This window comes from Lacerta agilis, chromosome 7 (genome assembly GCF_009819535.1).
Source record: "Lacerta agilis isolate rLacAgi1 chromosome 7, rLacAgi1.pri, whole genome shotgun sequence".
NCBI lineage: Eukaryota > Metazoa > Chordata > Lepidosauria > Squamata > Lacertidae > Lacerta > Lacerta agilis.
In genome coordinates, this window is record NC_046318.1 from 23659296 (window position 1) to 23684055 (window position 24760).

The 24760-nt window shown below is 43.2% G+C and overlaps 2 protein-coding genes across 2 annotated transcripts in view; one reads left to right on the plus strand and one right to left on the minus strand.

Moving 5' to 3' along the window:
• The window catches only part of FARS2 (phenylalanyl-tRNA synthetase 2, mitochondrial), a 190507-nt gene that overhangs the window by 64662 nt on the left and 101085 nt on the right, over positions 1-24760 (plus strand). The gene's annotated exons all lie outside the window — the stretch shown is intronic.
• Positions 4600-4986, minus strand: LOC117049689 (protein S100-A10-like). Its single transcript, XM_033154507.1, has one exon. It carries the CDS (start codon positions 4870-4872, stop codon positions 4600-4602), a length of 273 nt encoding a protein of 90 aa, XP_033010398.1. The 5' UTR covers positions 4873-4986.

The window sequence follows — 24760 nt, forward strand, 5'->3', positions numbered from 1 at the left end:
TTTGAAACAAGACATTGCATTGCATTGCTGTCGATGAGATTAACCATGTGTGTTGGGCCTGGCTTTGGTGAATTTGGAAGAATCCATGAAGCTCAGCTAGCCGGCAGTCTTGAATGTGGGGCAAACCATTCAGGTGATGGCATTTGCAAATATAGCTCAGGTTGACTGGGCTGGAGAAGCCAGTAAACAAATAGTTGTGTATATCACCTATGCGACTTTGACCTTGACTTGATCTTCAGCACAGTCCTAAAAGGGAATGTCAGAACTATGCTGCTTATCACTTGAATGTAAGGGTGGACAGAAAAGGAAGTCATCTCTTTCTTGTTCAGTAGCACAAAACAAAACGGGGTGGCAGCTGGTATTTGTTCTCTTTTATTTGAACAAAATCTCTCTGAAGTAGTAAATTCTGGTTATCATCACATGGGGACTCCCGCATAAGAAATATTCACTATGAGCCACTGTGAAGGACAAATAGTGTCAAGGGCACTTGAACGTGTCAAAAAGTAAAATGCGAATCAATTCTTAAAGTTGTCCATAGATTTATAGTACGTTTTTAAGACTTGCCTGTCAGGCTGTCTGTATGGAAATGTGATGTGTGAATCAGCTCTTAATTTCTTTCTAAAATGGCTGTGGCAAAACCAGAAGGGAAAAACTTAGTTTGATAAATTAACACCTGTGCCACAAAAACCTGTCATTTTGTTGATCATTTCTTAGATTTCTGGCTGAACAATGAGTTGTTTTTCAAGGCAAAAACAAAACTGTGAGGGAAAGTTTTTGGGCAGCGAGCCAGGTGCAGTGATATTTCTCATTTCTCATATTCAGTTACTTATTTCAACGTATTGCCTACCCAAGGGCTGAAAGAGAATGTCATGTGGGTTCCCCTCAGAAGAAGTGCATCATGGGTGTACAAAAGAGAGAGGGGTGTGGAATGCCCTCTTGAGGGTGTTACACCTGGCACCAACACTGTGTGTTGGCATATACACTATGCCCAGGTATGTTAGATAGTGATATTTTCAGCTGGTTGTATGCTTTTACTTCTCAACTGCATTGCACTGTTGGTTTGCTGTATAAGGTGTTTGCAACTTTAAATATGTTTGTATACTAACCTGGAATCCAGGTTTGGATGAAGGGATGGTTTAGATGGTTTATACATTTTAAAAATAAACATGAAGGCCTGTTCTGGTAGTCGAAGAAAGCTCCTGCTAGCACACAGGGACGATGCCCCGCCCCGCTCCTTCCATGTACCCTCTGAGCTTTTTCCAAATCAGGTATGGAGAAGTGGGAGAACCCCCAGAACAGTGGGCAGGGGAGGACAGGGAGGGATTGTTCCACCAGGCAAGCAGAACCGGGCAAGACAGAACCATCTCCTTAGCATTGTGTTGAATTCCACCCTAAAAACGTAGGTGCATAAGGCTCCAATCCTAACGCCACTTAGCTGGGAGTAAGCCCCAATGGAATTCAATTTGACAAAGTGAGTGTATAGATAGGATTTCCTCAATAGGATTTTTCTCATTTGTCTTTAAGAGCTCCGTAGCTCCGTCTTCTCCACAACTGGCATGGTTGGGCGTTGCGGCCCACCTACCCTTCAGTCGGTCACATTTCTTCTTCTTCTTGGGGACGGAGGTAGAGGGGGAGCAGGGAGAGGCGGCAGTGAGAGTGGCACATTGCAGACTCAGTGGCACGAGTGCCGCATTGGTTCTGCTGGTGCATTTGCACCGTGCCAGCTTCATCACCACCTTGTCGCTCCCCCTCTACTTTCTGGTAAGCAGTAGCGATGTGACCGCCGAAGAGATCAGGTGAGCAGCAGCAGCATCCTACCATGTCATCCACTCCTGGGTATTTCCTGTGCCTTGCATACAGGAGGTCTCTGATGCAATCTCAGATATATTCAGTGAAAGGATCTTGGGCTGGAAAATGCCTCTGCCGGAGATCTTAAGAAAACCGCTGCCCGTCAGAGAAAGATGGGACCGATAAAGAATAAGACAGCTTCATATGTTTCTGTATGTTCCTTTTTGCTCCCTCATCCCAATTCCTCCTCCTCTGCTTCTCTTTCTTCCAACCAGACCAAATCCCTTTATCTTCTCCAGCTTGCCTTTAAACTTGCACTTAGATATTGAATGGTTAGGCTGCCCCATATACTTTTTTCCTTTTCTTTTCACTAGCCAGCCTCTTAACCTTGCCCAATTATCCTCCACTCACCTCCATCACTCCTCTTCACTTAAGGCAGTGGTTAAGTTGGTGGCAGTGGAAGCTGTGAATGTTTGTGCTCTCCCACTATCTGTTGCTCATAGCTACACCCACGTACAGTGTGTTAAAAACATATGCATCATTTGTTTTCTCCTTCTCCTTGTAATTTGTCTTTATGCCTATATTTAATTTGTCGCTGAGATTTTTTTTTGAGCTTGCATTTTGTCTTAAGAGAAGCCTGTAATGTTTTGGAAATGTTGACTCCTCTGATTTTATCATTTCTGACACATCCATTATGTATGCTGCAGTTTGGTATTCTTCGGAAGAATTAATATAGCCTTGCTCACAATCTGTGTGTGTTTGCATAGGAGGAGCAAATATTGTCTTGTTGTATGATAATCCCATTACATCTTTTTTCTAAGAAGTAAGTTGTTTGTTTGAAAGGAAGGCTGGATTTCTGAAAGTTGTGGTTCTCTAATGGCACTTGAACTTCTGCTGGGATTCCGTGTGGTACACAGCTTTGCTTCTGCTTGCATAGCGAGCAGACAAGTTGGCAGTTTAGCATAAGACAGGGCTTCTGAATGCAAAAGTACAAGTCTTCAATGCAGATAAAGCTTGGAAGTGGATTTAGGGAAAACTTGCATGCATGGTGATATAAAGTGGGCAGGGATCATATCTGTTTAACTATAGTCTCTTGGAAATTAAGAAATGGGCAAAGATTTATAGGGAACTATATGTGCAAAGATACCCATGGTTTATGGAAAAACAAGTTTTGCAAACTACACTGCCAGTCACCAAATTAAGAAAAACCTATCTAAAGAAATATCATCCAAGCATCCATACAATTAAGTGGCTATAAGCCCTTTTTGGTATCTGGTAACTTAGATGAAATTGCTGCAATCTACCCTGAGCCCATGGAATTAGGGCAAGTTATACATGAAGCAAAGAGGGTATAGAGCACATTCCTAAATTTTGGATTATTAGTCTGTGGTTAGGTTCCGGGATGGAGGGAAGCATAGCTCAGTGGCAAAATAGCACAGGTGGGAATAGAGGTAAGCAAAGGAATTGTCACACATATATACAAGTAACACCCGGTAGATTCTCACGACACTAAAGGAACCCCATTCTATATAGCTCTCACAACAAGTAATGAAAGTCTACAGGAGGCATCACATTTTCACAAGGTGGTTGAAACAAAATAGAAAATTCTTTCCAGTAGCACCTTAGAGACCAACTGAGTTTGTTCTTGGTATGAGCTTTCGTGTGCATGCACACTTCTTCAGATACACACCTGAAGAAGTGTGCATGCACACGAAAGCTCATACCAAGAACAAACTCAGTTGGTCTCTAAGGTGCTACTGGAAAGAATTTTCTATTTTGTTTCGACTATGGCAGACCAGCACGGCTACCCACCTGTCACAAGGTGGTTGACATCCATGCGCCAAAAAGGAAAATGTGAAGACTGTGTGCAATAAATAGGAAATAAGCATGCATTTATTGCATTCGGAAGATACAAGGTTGAATCCAGACTAAGTTGCACTTAGTTCCCAGTGAAATCAATGTGAGAAGAAAACAATGAGAGAACCAAGTCTGGAACCAGCATATTGTATAGAAAAGCCCTTGTCAAGGATTTTGCAATTCTCGAAAGGCCTGGAGATGGGCTGAGAAATACAGAAGTATTTCACTTTGTTGGATGGGAAGTCATCTTGGATTCTGAACAGAGCAGCCACACTGTAGCATGGAACTGAGACCAAAGCATGTTGGCCAGTAAAGAGTCCAGAAGTGTGGCTGATCCTTATTTTTCAATATGAGGTGGTGTGTACTTGATAAGCCAGATGTATGTGTGTTTGGGTTGTGGGAAGGGATTGATGTCGCTGAAGTACTAGAGAAGGGTATTGGGACAGGGGGATAGTGATTAGAAGATTGGGTTTTTTTTTTTTTTTTTAGAAAAATGTTTTATTTCACGGCCAAGGAGAGGGCATGGCTGAGGAAAGAAAAGGGGCTGACACATCCCTGCCAACAAAGCTTTGGGATTTCACAGAAGGAATGGACAGGGAGGTGTTTGTTAGGGTCTGGATTACTCTGCACGTAAATGGGAAGGCTGTAAACTTTAAAGCACATCCAAATCACATTCCCCCGTCAAAGAAACTCCATCGCCCAGAATCCTTTGAGGTAAAGATGGTCTGCGTGTATCAATGGTGCTTCAAAGGCACACAGCCGCAGTCGTGTTATTATTTAGGTTGGAGGCACGACATGACCGTTTATTTTTAAGCAGGAACAGTCGGCTCTGGAAGGGTTAGGCATGTAAGCTTTTCTGGGGTTATCGGCACCGTGAGCCCAGCTGCGCCGCCAGTGCTCCGGGTGCGAGATCACGCATGCTATCCCGTCAATACTTCTTGACACCCGTTGGCTTCATCTTGTTGCGTAATACTTGTTGCATCCGTTGGTGAGCCCAGTAATGAGAGAGAGGTAGCCCTCAAAGCTGACTTTGCCATCCCGACACTCTTCTAGATTCTTCACGATCGGGTTGATGGCCATCGGATCTTTCTGGTTTTCCATATATCCAGGGACCTCCTTCTCCATCAGCTGCTGGAGATCTTCCTTCGTCAGATAGTTCTTGTCACCCGCAAATTTGGGGAAAGTGAACATGGTGTTCTCCATGGCGTGTTCTAGCTGGGATGGCATCTTGGCGCTGGTTTCTGGGGCACAAGGAAGCCGCGGAGGAGCTGCAGAGCGAGCAAGAGGAGCCTGGAGCGACGGCTGGCAGGAGGCAGAGTGAGGCCTCCCGGCCAATGCCTCCGCAACCATTAGAATATTGGTTTGAGTTGGGAAGGATCTGAACAGGGTCTGCTCCCTGTTGGGGTGGAAGAAAGTGGTAAAAAAGCAAGGTTTGTGTCAACTTGCTAAACTTCGCCTGCCCTCTGCTTAGTGCTCTCATTAGAAAAGGGTAGTCCATGTCAGGTTGGGTAGTCCATGTCAGGAACAATCCATACCTGGGAACCCGACAAATTGTTGTCACTTAGAGTATTCTATATTTATTGTGTTTCTAGCCATCTTTTCCTCCAAGGTGTTGTAGACAGTTCTCCCCCAACCTCACAACGACCATGTGAAGCAACTTAGGTTGATAGACTGTGACTGGCCCAAGGTCATCCTGTGAGCTATATGGCTGAATGGGGATTTGAACTTTTGTCTCCCAGGTCCTAGTCCAACACACTGACCACTACTCCACACTGGTTAGACAGTCCTGGATCAATGGATCAATAACATGACTTGCTACAAGGCTGCTTTCTGTATTCCTAATCATTTAAAAACATTTCTCAGCACCAAATGTAAGAAAGAAGCTGGAATAGTCTCACATGCCTGACTCTTTCAGGGACTGAAGGGCCCTTGTCCAACAGTGAAAGATGGAGGCCAAATATTTATTACTAGTATTCAGCCCATTTCAAATGAACAAGTCAATAAAAAGTGTCAGCTGCTCCAGATGCTTAAAAGTATTTTTTCCACCTAAATAGCACCAATGAATTATTAACCAATTTTAAAGTGATGTCTCATTTTTCATGAGCACTTCAGACACAATTAGGTTATGCAATCTGATGATTATATAAGAAGCACCAATAAGTACTGGGCGTCTGCATTACAATGAAGTTACAGGGAGCTTTTATACTGAATAGTGCAGGCAACATAAGAGGTCCTGCTATATAATGCTTTAAAAAAAAAGAGATAGAATTAATGCTATTTTAGTAGGCTCACAGAAATGTTCTAATGTTCCAAAGATTTTTTTTTTTTTAATGCTTGTCTGAATAGACCAAAGCCTTGACATTCTGAGTTTCCCCCCTCCTTTTTCTTTCTGGAAATAAATGTTAAGTGTCTTTCTTAGTCTAGTGGGTGAAGAAGCTGTTCCTAGGCTGATTGGCACAATTTTGTTTTACCTCTTCTGCAGCATCCGCTGGCAGCCTAAGGTGAGCCTGACCTTTTGATGGCTCACCTCCCTCTCTTGCAATGCACGTCTTTTGCATGGCAAGAGGTGTATCTTAAGAGCAGAAGAAAACTCCCGCATTCTTCCTAGGCCCTCGGTGTGGTCGTTGCCCTTAGACTTATGATCTTGTAGGAGCAAGAAAGGATCAGATATGCAACTAATTGGAGCTCCTAATCAAAGCAGGACTTTTGTGTAGTGAAGCACCCTCTCTTCTCCCCACCCAAAAGAATCTAGGGCAAAGAGTGAGCTGAATAGGGAATAAAGACAAATATAAAAGGGGCACTCATAATGGACTCCAGGGTTTCTCCTGGAGCTGAAAAAAGAGATGCCCATACAAGTGCATCAAACGCTGGTGTAGCAGTCCATCTTTCTCATTCTTAAATTGGGGCACCCACCTTATAAAAAAAACGTTGCCTGTATATTTGTGTTATGTTTATTATCCTTTTTTTAAAAAAAGAAAATGAATAAGTACAAAACTATCTTGGGATCCAGGTTGAAAGAAGAGTTCTTGGTGACCTTTTGGGAACTGATAAGTGCTGTCCATAGTCAGCTTCTGCTGTAAATAAAAAAATAATTTAAAAAAACTTTTTATTTTGCCTCCAAAGCTGAGTCCTGGAGATGAATAAGCATATATTGAACTGAGTGCAGCGAGATGTTTCCAGAAGAGCCCCACTACTCTAAAAAAAATAAAATGTTTTGTCTGTCTTCATCATATGACGTTCACATGCCTAAAATGATCCAAAAAAAGTTAGGGCCAGTTAGAATTCCAAAAAGGGGTGTGCGTGCTTAAATTAGCAAGATTGCAAGGTGTTTGAGCATGAGCTGTCCGGACAGCAAACGTACATTTGGGAAGACCTGAGTAAATCAGTTTGTACCTGTTTGCTTGCATATTCCTAGTTCCCTGCCTTATGGCCTGTAATATTAAATCAACACAGAATGTTGCAAGGTGTAGCTTGAATTTGTCTCAATAGCAGAGCGAGAGCGATTTAGCAACAGCCAGATGCAGTGTTCCACTTCAGAATGCAGATGTCGGCTTCATATTGGAAACTCAGGTATTTAAGCTAGGTGCCAAATGGCTCCTTAAACCAAGATTGCAGTCACCAGAATGGAGTGCCTAGTTGCCATTTTGGGGAAGGCGGCTCGAAAGTCTTATTTTTCAAATGATGGACTGACTGTGATTGAGTCTCAGTTGAACATCTGGCTAGTTCAGATGGCAACCTTGACCTAGGTTAAGAGCTTTGAGAACTTAAAGAAGAAAAGTCCTATGATCCAGGGACAGTCCACATATTTACAGTATTGGCCTATTCCAACCTCTTTTTCTTAATGGTGACTGCTCCTGCTCAGGCTGCTCAGAAAAAAGCATTTTGGTTCCAGAAATTCATTCTGAGTGTGCAGATAAATTATAACTGATAGACATCTACAGGATGGCGTATTAGTGTGTGAAAACAGTCCAGATCCAATAATCCCCAGATGGTGGAGATGTCAGGTGCCATCCAGGTGCCCAGGCATATTCACTTGGTCGCAAGTGGTCCAAGCCCAGGTGCAAAACACGCCTGGCACCTGGCTAATTTCAAACACTGTTGGAATGCCACCACCTGTAACATCTAAAGGAAGACAAGAGACATCTCACTATTACGTCTATGATAGGTCAGAACGCTCCCTGATATGCTAGCTTTTCAAAGATCAAAATTTTGATATAGGTAACATTCAGGTGGTGTGACAGCACTTCTTGGCAGTCTGAAATTTAATGGCACACTTCCAAAGAACTCTAGTACAGATTGGAACATACAATAGACACGTGTTTATGGAGCATTTTCTCCCATATGTATTGCTTCCACTTCCCTTCCTCGTTGAATTTTGATCAGCTAGAGAGATTACAATGTTTCATCTGCCACACCCATCACCAAAACAAGAGCTTTTGTGTGTGTGTACCAAGCCTGAGCGGTAATATACAAAATGTGCAAAATTTTAATTTGTGCTTAAAATGATAGTGAAAAATGAATCATGGTGAAATTCAAGGAACGAGGTGTGTGTGAAATGCAGTAGGCTGCAAATGTGATGGTTTTGTGAATATAGTATGTGTAATCGTAGGGCGAAAAGCCTTCCTGACTCCCAAGTATCCTAACTGCTATGGCAGTAAGATAAAAAAATTATCTTTTCCCTCCATTTGTGCCAAAGAGAATTTATCTCACTATTATAATCAAAGGTTTTTAAAAACAAATAAACCTCACATTAACTTGTTTTCCAGAACATGTTTTGAGTGCAGGCAAGTACTGAGGATTTGGAGATTGCGGGGCGGGGGAAGTGTCTGAGTCAGAGTGTGACTGACTGTGGCACATAAAACGTTTAGCTAATGAATTATTCCAAAAGAACAAGTAGATGGAAGGGAAATCCTTCCTGTGACTCATTGTAGTGCAGACTATATTAGCCACTTTTGTTCTGCACCGTCAGTGACTGGAATTCCTAATGCATCATTGACATTGCATTGCAGATTTTACAGAAAAAAAGGCCCTTCCAAGTAGGAGCAGCACAAAACCCACATGTAGGTGGTCATATCAGACCATATTTCATATGCAGAGTTCTTGCTGGGTGGTTCCCATGCTGAAAAGTCACGTTAAACTGCAGTTTCTCGTGGAATGTTATGCAGCTAAAACCTTTGGATGAAGACCGACAGGTATGACTAATTACATGTGGGTGGAATACTAAGTATTATGTTGAAGTGCTTGCTATAGAATAATTTTGCTAAGTTTAGGTTGGGCTAAAGTTTTTTTTGGGGGGGGGTCAGATTGTCAGCTTAACAGCTCCCCAAGTGTCACATGCAAGATTTAAAAAGAAATAAAACAATAAAATCACCATTATTGAAATTCAAAAAGCAATACAGCAATACCTTACTAAACAGCAAAGTGATAAATATCAAGAGATCATCAGTGCGTGGATAGCTCAGTTGGTTAGAGCATGGTGCTGATAATGCCAAGGTTGCAGGTTCGATCCTAGTATGGGACAGCTGCATATTCCTGCTTTGCGGGGGGTTGGATTAGATGATCCTCAGGGCCCCTTCCACCTCTGCAGTTCTGTGATTCTATGACAACATCCTCAATGACCATAACTCAATGGGAAAACATGGTTTTTAGCATCTGCCTGTGTACAGAGGAGGGAACCAAAAAAACTGATGAAGAAGGGAATGCTAGGAATTCCAGAGACTGCTGCATACACGCTATATGGTTAAAGCAATAATTCTGGGAACTATAGTTTACCCCTTACAGAGCTACAATTCCCAGCACCTTAACTACAGTTATCAGGATTCTTTGGTGTGGGAGAATGTGCTGTAAACATATGGTATCACTGGGGAGAAAGTCCTATTTCATGTATTCATCAGCCTGATTTTGGATAAAAGCCAGCTGTGTAGTAGAGCCCTTTTTGAAGCTCTTAATGGGCTTTCAGTCTCATATGGGTGCAAGCAGTCATTCACATGGGTGCAGGTAGTCCTGGACCCAATAGCTGTTAAGTGATTTAAAAGTCAAAAATAGCACTTCGATTTGGGCTTGGCAACCTGGCAGCTGCATTCTGCACAAAAGTTATCAGTTGTGGTTTCTGAATTTCTGGATTTTCTTTGGAAAGCAACTCCACATATGTCATAGAGTGCATTACAATATTTTAGCATGGACATGAGTGAAAGCACATGTGACAGTAATCAGATTTATCTTCTCCAGGGAGGGCCACTGCTGGCTCACTAGCCAAATCTTTGCAGAAGCAGCTCTGGCTATAGATATCACCTGGACATCTGGAGCAAGCTTGCAAATTTATGCCAAAGCACAACTTGGGAGGGTAGTTTGCATGTATTTAAATACACATATCTGCCAGAACTACACAAGGTATCATATGCTTGTACAAATAACAGCTAATGGAGATTAGCTTGAACACAGTGGGCTGGAGGCTATGTATTTATGGTGCACTTCTTTTGCATCAGTACCCACAGAGACTGTCACTTAGGAACATTATAAATGGCAGTTTTGGTGTGTGGAACAAGGGCTGATGATGGACAAGGCAGGGGAACTAAAATTAATTAATTAATCCAGAATGAAGACCACCCTTCTTTCAGCATGGCCACTTCAGATTAGAATTCCCAATACTATGCAGGTCCACTCAGAAGCAGAAATGAGAAAATCTACACTTGCTGAAATTTCCTCTTCCACACAACTACCAAAGGTAAATGTGGTGATACCATTGCTGTGATCCACCTGAGATCAGGGTGCTATATACTTGTGTAACCCAGTCTAACAGCTGAATACCAGTACCTTTGAATGCATCCAAAACTTCCCTTTGGCTGTACATTGGAGGGCAAGATTGGTCGTGGCATGCGATCATTGTTCACTATTACCCCTGATAAGCTTCTAAGGAAACCTACAGCTCCCTGGAAGAATCGCTGTCATACGCTGCACTGCCTGAAAAATCACTGATATATATTACTTCAAATTTTGCCCTCCATCCTGCTCTATAAGATCAATCTCTTTTTGAATCCAGACTCTTTCTGTTCCCCTCCCCATTTAAGCGTCATCGGATTTAGGATTCCTCATCAAACAATGCTTTGAATGGCTTGAAAATCTTTGTTTGGCTGTGCATATGCTTAGCTGAGCTGCTATGTGCTCCTTTGCTTCGTACAATTTTTATCCCACCTAATAATGTTCTTGCACCAACTGTGACTGCAGTGCTTAAGGTTAAAAAAAAAGGTAGATAGTTTTTATCACTGCTGCAATCCCTTTGCACCCAAATATTCATAGGGTGCTTGCCAAGGATCAGTCACCGGTTTATATAGCTGCACCTCTTGTGAAGGAGCTATCAAAATGCAAAGCAAGGCTGCTCCCTTTACCCACTGCTCTGACATAAACTATAGCAAGGAGATACACATCTATAAACAAAACACCCACCCCACCCTGGTAGATCAAAAGTCAGTACAGTAGTTAGCTGTGAGTTGTTAAGAATTTTTGTGATGTTTCATAAGTTTTAGAAGGCATCCCTCCCTCATAGATTAGTGTTTGGACATGTAATCCACACAATATAATTCATGAACAGGGAAACTGTGGCCCTTCAGATGTTGTTAGACTCCAATTCCCATCGGCCCAAGTTGGCGTGGTCAGGATTGATGGGAGTTGTAGTCCAGGAACATATGCAAGACCACAGATACCCTATCCCAGTGCTAATTCAGCCATAAGATGGCAGCACCCTGCTACATCTAGAAATGAACCAAGGGACAATGTATATCTTGGTGTCTTCATTTATTTCTTTTCTTTTCTTTTTTAAACCATTTTTATTAAGTTTTCAATTTTACATTTCAAAATAAACATTTTACATACTTTTAAATACCCAGTGACTTCCCTTCTCCTACTTCCATGGTTCATTTTACCATGTCTTCCATTCCTGCATATTTTACTCCAACCATTTAAGTCAGTTCTCCATTTCACATCATTTAAACAACAATCACACTGTTGAATTTATCTTAATGCTGCCAGTGTTTTCAGCTGTGTAAAATTATTTTTCATATATTCAGTAAATATTTCCCACTCCTCTTTATATACATATGTTATTCTCATTCTCTTATTCTGTGTGTTAAACCTGCAAGTCCTGCATATTATTCCATATTGTCTTCATTTATTTCTGACTAGGAGAAAGGGAGAATATTCTAAAAGACTCCCCTCACCAGCTATCCCCACCCCCCTTTTATTACAGGCCCTTGCATTGTGGTGACAAACTTAACATATTTGTAAAACAGAATAAAGAATAATTTTCACTTTTGTTATAGCCTTTCCTAATAAGCCTATAACTTCTAGCATAATCTATAAATATCAAAAGTGGGGATTTAGGTGCAGTGTTGCAAATTCACTGTGCTTTGTGCCATTTAACACAGAAATGAGAGGTGGCATACTTGTCATAGCTGATCTTTCCATTTCCTCAGAGAGCCTGTCAGAGCAGGCCAGAAGAGGAATGGCCCATCTCCCCACCCCACCTTTGTCTCACGAGAAGGATTAGAAATTTCATGAACCTCTAACAAAACTCTTAGCAGTGTTTTTGGAATAGGAACAGACCTTTCTCAAGGAAGTGGAGAGCGGTGTGTCGTTTTTAACCCTTTATTGCCATTCTGTCGCTTCTGCATATATAATATGGCACTAAATGTCATCATGCTGTAGTTTACATGGCCACAGACAGGTGGTGCTGTAAACTACAGCATGCCACCAAGGATTATGGATGCTGTAGTCCACAGCTTCTGAAGGGTACCACATTGGTTATCCCCTTTGATTTCTACTTCTTTAGTTTAGGAATAATTCTTGCTTGGTACTTTATGCTTAAAAATATAGCCCTATTCAGATTTTTTTCAGTTGTAAAAATGGGGGAACATTAGTCTTGACCCCTCCACCCCTGACTGTACAGGAAGGACTAAAGGGGTATTGTGAGCTCATTCGGCTGAATGCAGTTGCAGTCCTCCCTGCAACCAGGTATCCTGATAGTGGGAAGGACTATAACCTTGTTTAGCTTAATATTCCCTTGTGGATCTTCTTGCTTAATGTTGAGTGTGGCCCTGCATTCCACAGATACAACTGAACACCTGAATAGGTTTGATGTCTTCATGTGGTTCCCTCTGCCCTCCGTTTTCATGTCCTGCCCTCCTCCCATTCCTGGTATGCACAGACAGGTTTGCACAATTGCCTTTTTTATAGATCGAGAAACTGATCACAGTGACACAGCATGTTTATCACAATTCACAACTACCGGTTCGTATGCATGCCCTTTAACTGGAAAAAAGCCACTACATATAACAGTTACTTAAAATGCAGCATGGGAGACATCACACCTAGTTTGTAAACTTATCTCCATAGAATTGTACCATTGGAAGGGCCCCCGAGAGTCACCTAATCCAATGCAGGAATCCTGCCCACAGCTTTCCCTGTTTGGGCTCAAACCACCAACCTTCTGGTTAACAGCCAGAAGCACTGACCCATTGCGCCGCAGAAATATCTACAATGGAAATGTTGAAGACTCTCCCCGCCCCTGGTTGTGTCCTGTATAAGCGTCTTGAAATGGACAGCAGTCCATTCCTTTGATTAAAAAGCAAACAAACAGAATTCCCAGAAGTACACTTGGAAAGGTTCATATTCGCCCACTAAACAAATAAGGTGTTCCCCCCTTAGGAGTGCATATGAACCAGCAGAGGGTGCCATATGCCTCAAGTATCACAGATTGGCCTGCGTGCCAATGAATAAATTAATTTACAACGAGGAGTCACAGGGGTGACTGGAACCCAGGTCTCCCAGCTCCCCAGGCAATCGTCCTGACAGCTGAGGTAAAGGAGCAATCTGTTCAGTGGGGGTGTTTGTGTGTGTGTGTGTGTACACCTCACCTAACTCTGCAGCAAGATCAACTTTTAATAAGCCATGCCTTTGTTGCAGGAGTGCTCCCTGCTGCATTTTGCTCTCCCTCCTTTCGAGTTGCAGAGAAAGCTGTAAGCGTTTTTATTTTATAAAGCGCAATCTCAAAGAAAAAGGGTGGAGGTTTTTTTAAAAATAAATAAATACACACACACACACACACACGCCTGCACACGCAGCGTAATCCCGTTCGTTGGTATTAGAAGGTGATTAGAATGAGACTTCAGTCAGCTTGAGGACTCCCCGAGGCAAGGTCTCGTCCCACCCGTGCATATAGCATGCCCCGTCTGACACGGGGAGGCTGGAGAATTGAGCAGAGGGGAAGCTGCAGTATGGCGCAGCAGATGAGCACCAGCGGTTGCCATGGAGATCTCTAGTACAGCCGAAGCTCAAAGAAAGGGCACTTGCCGAAATGCAGGAGCTCCGCCGCAAATGAATGAGGAACCAGCTGAATACAGAACAGGCCGTCAGCTAGGCTGTCCCAGATGGAGTTTTAATTCCCTTCTTGCCTCCGCTTCGCCGCCACCTCATCTTGCCTCTGAAATACTGAGGATAAACAAAAACGGGCCCCCCCCTCTCTGGGAGAGGCCCTTCCTTTTCTGAAAGAAACGGGCACATGCTTATAAGATATTAATGGCAGCATAATGGCCTCAGTGGGGAAGGGTCTGGTGGCCTTTGCAAAGGCGTGTGCTCATCTTGCCAGTGGGGTTTTAGTAGGTGCCATGGGATTTGTCAGCAGCATATGCGCTCCTGTTAATGATTGAAAAATTACCACAACAATTAGTCATGGATCGCTGAAGGCAAGGCCCCCAAACTCCGCGGACATTGTGATTAAACCCATGTATGTGACAATTAACTCTCCTGAAGGTTTATCCACCACAGAGGGCCATTTGGGCAAAGGGGAGGGGACCCAGAAGTGACAGGCAGAAATAATTCAGCAGAATGGATCCGATACAGCTGGCAATATCCATTTTAATCTGACACGGAATTAATCACACTTAGATTAATCCTGTTCTTATTGCACCATTGCTGTTTGTTTCCTTATTTATACCCACCAGCACCGCCCCATACTATCAATGCCACCGAGACGTGACTGATTCAATTCCTGCCCGTTCCATGTTTTTTAAATTTAGAAAGCAAACCCCTCCGTTACGCCATGTTTTTAGGTGGGCTAGGGAGCAATTATCTCATAAAACCTGAGCAGACACCAGATGTAGCACATCTTGAATCCCCCGAGGTATCACAGTTGAATAACCTACAGCAAATATTTTTGTCCAATTTGCTGCCCCTAGCATAGAGCGAGAGAGAGAAATAGCCATCCATTTTGTCTATCCACATAAATGTGTGTGGCTGCAGTTGTAGTAGGTGTGCAACATGGAGTCACAATGCGTATATATAAAGCACAGCTAAAGCTATGACAGAATGCCTGCCCTAAGACAATATATATTAATAGATAAAATCCAGATTTGGCAACATATATAGTGTAATATCCATATTTGGTTGTTGGTTCATATGTAGCGATGAACAGGCATATACACCCCACATAATTGTATTTAAGACAATTGGTTGACATGTCCAGGAAAACATAAAAGCACAATGCTGTCCAAAACTTAAAAGTTTGTTTTCCTAAATCACAGTTAAGCATTAAGTCTGAATGACTAAGGCATGGTAACTTGTGACTGAATAGGTAAAACCAGGTTCTAAGTGTTTTTGCAAACCTTGGTTCATGTTAACCAGGGTTAAGCACTATACAGTGGTACCTCGGTTTACGAACTTAATCCATTCCGGAAGTCCATTCTTAAACGAAAGCTGTTCTTAAACCAAGGCTCGCTTTGCCTAATGTGGCCTCCCACCGCCAGTGCCCTTCCACCTTTCAGCTTCCGTTCTTAGTCCGAGATAAAGTTCACAAACCGGGACACTACTTCCAGTTTTGGGGAGTTCTTATACCGAATAGTTTGTAAACAGGGCTGTTCTTAAACCAAGGTACCACTGTATCTGCACTGAGTTCTACAAACTCCTTCTTTGCAAGCTGACAAGCAGCTCCTGTTTGTATTTCGCTATGTGTACCTTCTGGAGACAAGGCTTAGTTTTGCAAGCTAAACTATTAATTTAACTATATGCCTGGAATTTTAACGAGGGTGGCAATACAATAAGGCCTTTTCTGCAGTGGCTCCCAGTCTGTGGAGTGCTCTCCCCAGGGAGGTTTGCCTGGAGCCTACATTATACACCTTTAGGTGCTAGGCAAAAACATTGCTCCTTAACCAGGCCTTTGATTGATTGACATCCCATGTCCTTTTGAAATGTGGGGGCGGGGTTATTGGGTTGTTTTTGTTTTTATTTTGATTATGTATTTTGTGGTTTTATATACTGATTTTATCCTGTAAACTGCCCTGAGACCTGCAGGCATAGGGCAGTATACAAATTTAATAAAACAACAACAACTCTTGCATAGAACTGGATACAGGGATGTAGAGACACTGAACTGATCTGGCAACTGTTCTCATGCACAGAACTCCCAACTGTGTTCCCTTTGTTTAGTTGAGATTTGTTCCATCAAGGATCACTTTTGACTCTGTCATTCAGTGCAGTCAGTTCAAAGGCATATTTAAGTCTATTGCCAGCTCGAGACATAGCATGGCCAATTAGCCACTGAAGGATCTGGCAATAATAGCCCTTCAAGCAGTGTCAAGAACTAGTCATGCCTAAATGTTTTGAAGGGCAGTCAGTTTTAACAATGAGAAATGAGGTACATGCTTTCTTTAATTTTTAGCCTTCTCTCTTTCTCCCCCCACCCACCCTTCCTCTGCCTGCAGTTCAATTCTTGAAAGAGGAACAGCTTAACAAGGAAGGGGAAAGGAATTTACCTGAGTCGTGCCTTCTCATACTTTTATCATAGGCATATGGCTCTGTGGAATGTCCAAATGAATGCATGAAAGGAAAATATTTCCGCTCACAAGTAGGACAGAATTTCTTCAAAGTATTTTTTCACTTTTCAAAATGAACTTTTTAGCTGTGTGGGTTTTTCCCCCAGTGCAGGGATTGGGGGGAGGGGGACCAACAGCACTGGAAAAGGGGAAAAAATTACCCCCCCTTCATTCTCCATTATTGTATGGAGGTCGATTCCATGTGCGCTCTCTCTCTCTCTCTCTCTCTCTCTCTCTCTCTTTGAGGCATGACTGTTGGTGGTTGTCAGCAATATGAAGCAAAACTCTACAGACATTTCACACCTTTCTTCTAAATATATTGGATAAAATGAAAGCAGTGAAATGAAGAATGTTTAAACAACAGAGGAGGTGTGGAAAACATACTTGTGCCAAACCAGACAACTATGAGCGCCATTCTAAAGAGCAATTGGTGTAAAATGATAAAAATTGCTCTCAGCTCTGATCTGCTCTCGTTTGGCTCAAGAGGACAGTGAAAAGAGCATTTATACTCCAGCCGGGCGTCACCCTTTTCCCCATAACATGTGATATAAGTGAATTCCCACTTTTTGTTGGGTAGGAAGTTGCCCTTGCCCCTCCCCAGTAGCTGAAAGGCACTGTCTGTGTTTAAACTTTGAGCCAACTCATCATTTGTTTTTGCGTTTGAAGTGATCAGCTCACAAACCATGTCATGAAACATGACTTGCAGCTGTGGCCAGGCATTGCATCTGAATCCACAAACCATTGACAAGGAGCAGCTTTGTATGCCACATTAAGCCCTAGTTAGAAACAAACTATGGTTTAAGAAGAATGTGTGGAATATTTTCGTGCTTCCCTCCTGCACCACCAGGAAACAAGGCAGCATTTGGCTTATCACGATATCAGTTTGCTTCTCACCAAATGAATAACAAGCAGTAAGCCAAGAACAAACTTTGGTTAACTGCTTATGGTTTGTAGCCAATGGCGTTGCAGCAGCAGAAACGGGATGAGCACCGCAAGCATGCGCTAGCACATATTAAACTATAGTTTATTTTTAATATGTGAACTGAGCCATTGTAAGTACTTTAAACAAACCATAGTTATGTGCCATTCCTGTGTCTCAAGAGGCTCCTGAACTCTGGAGATGTAAGTGGGTTTATGAAGCTGAGTACTGAACAGATGGAGAATAAAAACAGATAAACACCTCTAAATCATAATTGGCTGGTATGGTTAGGCACAGACCATGGTATAGCACAATGTCTGAAATGAACCACTAAATGAGCTGGTTCACATGTAATGTTTGGATCCCTTCCAGTTGGGATTCAGGCCTCATCATGGGACTGAAATTGCCTTGGTTGCACTGGTCGATGATCTGTGGCGGGCTAGGGACAAATGTGAGAGCTATTTCCTAGTTCTGCTGGCTCTCTCAGCGGCCTTTGATACCATTGACCATAACATCCTTCTGGACCGTCTAGAGGGGCTGGGAGCTGGGGGCACTGTTATACAGTGGTTCCACTCCTTCCTCCTGGGCCGTGTTCAGAAAGTGGTGGTGGAGGATGAGTGTTCAGACCCCTGGGCTCTCACTTGTGGGGTGCCTCAGGGCTCTGTCCTCTCCCCCATGCTTTTCAACATCTACATGCAGCCACTGGGAGAGATCATCAGGGAGTTTGGGCTGGGTGTTCATCAGTATGCGGATGATACCCAGCTCTACCTTTCTTTTAAATCAGAACCAGTGAAGGTCCTGTGTGAGTGTCTGGAGGCGGTTGGAGGATGGATGGTGGCTAACAGATTGAGGATGAATCCTGACAAGACAGAAGTACTGTTTTGGGGGGACAGGAGGCGGGCAGGTGTGGAGGACTCCCTGGTCCTGAATGGGGTAACTGTGCCCCTGAAGGACCAGGTGTGCAGCCTGGGAGTCATTTTGGACTCACAGCTGTCCATGGAGGTGCAGGTCAGTTCTGTGTCCAGGGCAGCTGTTTATCAGCTCCATTTGGTACACAGACCATAGCTGTCAACTTTCCCTTTTTTGTGGGAAATTCCCTTATTCCAGCACTGTTTCCCACTGCAAAAAAGGGAAGGTTGACAGCTATGGCCATTTCCCAATGTAAGAAAAAGGAAGGTTGACAGCTGTGACACAGACTGAGACTCTATCTGCCCGCAGACTGTCTCGCCAGAGTGGTGCATGCTTTAGTTATCTCTCACTTGGACTACTGCAATGTGGGGCTACCTTTGAAGGTGACCTGGAAACTACAATTAATCCAGAATGCGGCAGCTAGACTGGTGACTGGAAGCAGCCGCCGAGACCACATAACACCGGTCTTGAAAGACCTACATTGGCTCCCAGTATGTTTCTGAGCACAATTCAAAGTGTTGGTGCTGACCTTTAAAGTCCTAAACAGCCTCGTCCAGTATACCTGAAGGAGTGTCTCCGCCCCTATTGTTTTGCCCAGACACTGAGGTCCAGTGCTGAGGGCCTTCTGGCGGTTCCCTCGCTGTGAGAAGCCAAGTTACAGGGAACCAGGCAGAGGTCCTTCTCAGTAGTGGCACCCGCCCTGTGGAACGCCCTCCCACCAGATGTCAGAGAGGAAAACAACTACAGTACCAGACTTTTAGAAGACATCTGAAGGCAGCCCTGTTTAGGGAAGCTTTTAATGTTTAATAGACTATTGCATTTTAATATTCTCTTGGAAGCTGCCCAGAGTGGCTGGGGAAACCCAGCCAGATAGGCGGGGTATAAATATATTATTATTATTATTATTATTATTATTATTATTATTATTATTATTATTACGGTATTATTATTATTACTAAGCCATACTTTGGTTACAGCTAGTGGTTTGTCTGGAATGAGCCTTGACACAGTAAGACAGAGGATGGCTTAGCTCACAATGGCTTAGCTCACAGCAGAGCAGCAGCAGGAGGACTGCAGGGAGAGAGCACAGCAGCGGTGGTGTAGGAAGGGGGGTGCAGTGGGTGCAGGCCCCCCCGGGTGTCATCATTGAGGGGGGGTTACTGCAGGGCCTGACCTGTAGCGCGCCCTAGTCACACGTCTCTCCTGGGGAGTGGTGTGGTGCCTCGGGCACCTGCAGGCTCTGCGCTACCCAAAACGGTAACATGGGGCTTCCGGACTCCATGGAGGTTCTGCGCAGTGTGCTCTGCCCCTGGGTGCAGGGCATTTGTGCCGCCCTGGGCACCCCATCAGGTAGCTACGCCGCTGCACAGCACCTGCAATGTCCCTTACATTTGAAATTTCATGCTGTGCCATTGTTCGACTTAGGGTTACATGTGAACCAGTTCTCTGTTATCATCAAGTAGCATCTATTTTTTTTTGGGGGGGGGGGTTGTTCAGTGCTGCCAAACGGTTGGATCTGCAGTTAGTAGTTGTGATTTGCTAAAGCTAGGAAGGGTTAAGTCCTCCCCATGCAACTCCCACAGCATTGCACAAGAAACAGGGCACCCATTGGCTCATCTAGACTTCCGCTTGGCCTGCCACTTTCTCCCAGGAAAACCTACTCTTTAGTGTTGAATCGCAGCAGACATCCGTTGGGTTTTCCATGTATTGAGGTTTGCTCTGAGGGGGTTTTCCCTGGAACAATGGGAAACCACTTGGACCCATGCTTTCTAGGCCAGTGTTTTTCAACCACTGTTCCGCGGCACACTAGTGTGCCGCGAGATGTTGCCTGGTGTGCCATGGGAAATTACTTTATATATAGTCAATATAGGCACAGAGTTAAATTTTTTAACATTTTCTAATGGTGGTGTGCCTCGTGATTTTTTTCATGAAACAAGTGTGCCTTTGCCCAAAAAAGGTTGAAAAACACTGTTCTAGGCAAGTGTGGATGAGCCCTATGTCATACCCTCTTCTCCTCACACCCTTTCAAATGTTCAATATGAACGTCCTCATGCTTGTTAATGAAACTCAGTCACGCTATAGTTTGATTTGCATACATCTCTTAACTTCATCATTTGTTGTAGAAGATGAACCATGCAAGTGTTGTGGTATCCAAAAATGTATATTTTAGCTATGGCAGTAACTCCTCCCAGTGAGGCAGCATTTCTGGAGTGTCAGCTGCGCAGTGTATATGTGGTTCACTTTTTAAGTAGCGATTGAACATCTTCGTTCTATACTGGATTGCCATTTATGGTATTTATTCTGAGGGCAACCATACTATGGCCATTTCCATACTTTTGTAAAAAGAGAGAGAGAGACAGAGAGAGAGAGAGATTTGATGAGACTACCTTAACTCTAATGATATTCCAGTGTATGCCATTAGGCCAGTGATTTCCTGCTGTTACAGAGGCATGCTTCTGCAATGCAAAATAGTTCTTTATCCCTGGATCCCCAATTGACAAGAAAAAGGTGACTTCCCAGAGCACTCTTTTAATCTTGCCTCCTTTGTGAAGATGCAAATTTCCCATTACAGTGCCATCTGTATAGTGCATAAATGTATGTACTGCTTGACCTATGCTAAAAGCCATAGATTGTACTGATTTTGTTTGGATGGTAGTGCATGAAGATCCTAGAACTATGTCACTCAGCAGAAAAAGGAGTGGGTTTTTCTGTTTGGCATAGCCGTGTCATGAGAAAAGAACATGGCAATAACCACCTTGGGAGCTGGTATGTCTGGAGAATAACCTAACTGGTAAGTTGCATTTCATTTCTTTTGAAAAGATAAACATCAAATTCCCAGGCATTGTTTTATGGCTGAGGACAAAATTCAAAGTGTGGGGTGAAACGTAAAATACTTGAATTTGGATGATTGATTTATTATACAGGGCTACATTATTGTGGTTTTGGACTAGGACTTTTTCTTGTGCTAGATGAGACACTTGATTTTTGTTGATTGTTCCTACCTACTATAGCTGTCCATGCTGCCAAAAAACTGTTCTTGAGAGTTGGGGAACCCTCTGGAACAGCATAATGGTATGGCACGGGGGTGGCTGTCATGAAATTGGCTGCCCAGTTTTGCATAAGCAGAAGTGCTTTCTGTTAGTGCAAAGTAGGGATGATCAGTCGGTTTCCAATCCATACCAGTTTCACATGAGTTCATTCTGTCCCATTTTCCCATTAACCCCACCCTCTGTGTGTAAATGGCCAGTTATGTACAAACTTCTTTATGTGGTTTAAAAGCTGGGGTCCCCAGCCTTTTCCTGCCCAGGGGCACCTTCTGAAATCTGAGAACTGTCTTGGGCACCCATGTAAAGTGACTGCCACAGGGTAGGTGGCTGACTAGTTGCACAAAACAAAAAATATTATCTTTCCCCTAAAAACAAGCAACCCCACCAAAAATGCAGTCATTAGCCAGGCAACACAACACACACACGAAGCAAAATGTTCTCCCAGGCACTTGCTACTATCTCTGTCCCCAAACTTCCCAAACAGATAGGTAGGAGTTTTAGAGGGAGGCTGGAAGGCAAAGCAGAAGCCCACAGTCACTTCACACCCTTTTCTAAAAGAATGCCTCTATGTTCACTTGAGGCCCAGAGATATTCTGGTCCATTTTCAAGAAAAGAAGGTAAGAAGGAGACTGGAGACTTACATTTTTCTTTCTAGCCGGCCAAGTTGTTGGCCATTGTAGGAGCGGCAGAGGGAGGGGGAGAGATGGAAAGAAACTAAAAAAGTGTGATTTTATTTAGTTATTGGGAGGGACAAGGTAGATGACAAGGGGGCACCATAGTGCCCATGGGCACTGTATTGGAGACCCCAGACATAATGAAAACTTTGAATGTCTTTCGCTTCCAAAGCACTTTCTTGGAAAACAGCAGAGACAACAGTTCCATTAGAAAAGGATGCTGGGAGTTCTTAGACCACTTGTGTTGCCTTTCGGCTTATTTTTTTTCCTGGACTTACATTTTGCCCTACCCTAGAGGGTCAGAGTGGCAGAAAATTCAATTCTGCATGCTAGCCTGTCATCTGTTCCTACATACTTAGTGGATGCCAAATAAAATAGTCCTACACAGCTTCTCAAAATTGCTCAGTCTAGAGCTCAGGCGAAGCTGCTTCTTTTTTAAAAACAGGACTTATTTGATTTGATACAGAAATCCATGTGGTGCCATATTATCACTTCTATCAAAAACAATATATTTATTGTATTGCTAACAGAATTTTTAATGGCAGAAACAAAAACACACCAACAGTATACAAACAACTATACTGAACTATACAAACAACAAAATGAAGCAAAAGATTTGAGCAGAGATACTTCTTGGACTGTTCACTCTGAATTTCTTACATCTTCTTTTCCTCCATTTTCTGCAGCTGGCATAGAAGTCCAGTGGAGTCTCAAGGCAAGCCGATCCTCGGTGTAATCCTTACCTGGCACCAAGTTGTCTGCAATGACAGGGCACTTAAGCCCCGTAGGAAGTTTCTGGTTCCCCTAAGAAAGTTTCACTCATATGATCCTGCTGGGTGGCAAAGAGCCCAGTGTGTCCAAGAAATGGTCATCTCAGATTAGTTCTCCTGCAAGCCTGCATCACAGGAAGGGGGGGGTCTGGGTGAGGGTCTGGGGGTGTATTGAGTAGAGTGGGTCAGTAAAGATTGATTGGGAGGTATTTTGGATAGTCAAGATGCAGAAGCAGGAGGTGAAATGTCTGGCGATGGAGTACCCCATGGGCTCATGTGGGGCAGAGCAAAGTACAATCATATAATTGTACAGGACACCATGAAAAAGAAAGAAAAGTTCAACCTGTTCTATGTAGTCTTAGGCATTTTGCTTTTTGTTTCCCATTCCCTGTGCAGACGGTCTTATGGGAAGCTAATATGTCAAGAGTATCTGAATATTACGCAGTGTAGTCTGGATATGATACAACAGACTTTGGGGTGCCTTTTCTGGTCCTTTGGGTGTGGCCTATAAAGGTCAGGAAATCACCCACTCTCCATTTTACTGGACCATCAAGAGCTGCCATAATCAGGGACAGGATGCTTGCTTGGTGTGGAGATGGGTCTGATAACATCCCTCCTAAAATAACTTGGTGGATGGCTTTTGCTTTATAGGGTTGAGAAGATACAGTACTTCCTCTCTTGTCAAATGTACTAGGTTTTGTGAGTTGCCATCTCTTGCTTTTTTTTGGTCTTGGGTTCAGCAGCTGAAGCCTCATGACCCACACAAGCAAAGGGAGATACTGAAGAGGAGAGGATTTTTGGGAAGTCAATGTAGACCATACAAAAGCAGGAATGACTAGAACTTGTTAGCGAGGCATTAATTCGAAAGTTGATCTGATGCTTGGCAAAAAAAAAGAGGAAGCCAGAGGAGAGGTTATAGGAAACCACATAGTTTCCAGTCATTTAGGAGAGCAACTGAACTGTCAAGCCAGCAAAGGGTCAGACTGAACAATTATATACCAGGTCCGTTAATAATGTACAGGGCTAAACTACAACATAAAAGTCCTATGAATTTCCTATGAAAATAAAATGTAGGTGGCGGAGTATAAATTTCCTAATTCGATTTCAAGTATGTGGACTTCAAAATAATAACCTTGAATGGTATACTTGTTCTTGCAATTGCTGTTTGTATCTTATTCGTTTGCATACATCTGTCTGTTATGTATTTCTGATGCTTGCCATGTTTCTGCTGTGAAGCACTCCTAACCCCTGCAGGTGGGCATTTTTAAAGCAATTAATAATTGCATCCAGAATTGACTGGAATCACCTCGCTTTGATTGCTTGTTTAATCACATCCTGTATAGCTGAATTGATTATATTTGCTATCCGGCTTATGAAACCAGTTTGGCCTTTTCATCAGAAATCTTGGTTCTTAGTAAATCAAGGCCTGTTAAACAATGTCAACCCATTAGTGCAGGGGTCTCCAAACCAAGGCCCAGGGGCCAGATGTGGCCCAATCACCTTCTAAATCCGGCCCACAGACGGTCCAGGAATCAGCGTGTTTTTACATGAGTAGAATGTGTCCTTTTATTTAAAATGCATCTCTGGTTTTTGTGGGGCCTACCTGGTGTTTTTACATGAGTAGAATGTGTGCTTTTATTTAAAATGCCTCTCTGGGTTATTTGTGGGGCATAGGAGTTCGTTCATATTATTATTTTTTTCAAAATATAATCCGGCCCCCAACCATGTCTGAGGGACAGTGGACCGGCCCTCTGCTGAAAAAGTTTGTGGACCCCTGCATTAGTGGGCTTGTGGCTCAGGTGCGTTGAGATGCAAAATGGGCCACAGTCAGGACTGAAGTCAACATTGTGTGCTGCCTAGGAGCAGACAAAATGTCTTTTAATGATCTTCCATTTGGCAGTTTGCGTGCCCCTTTTTTTTCACAACCAGGATGTTC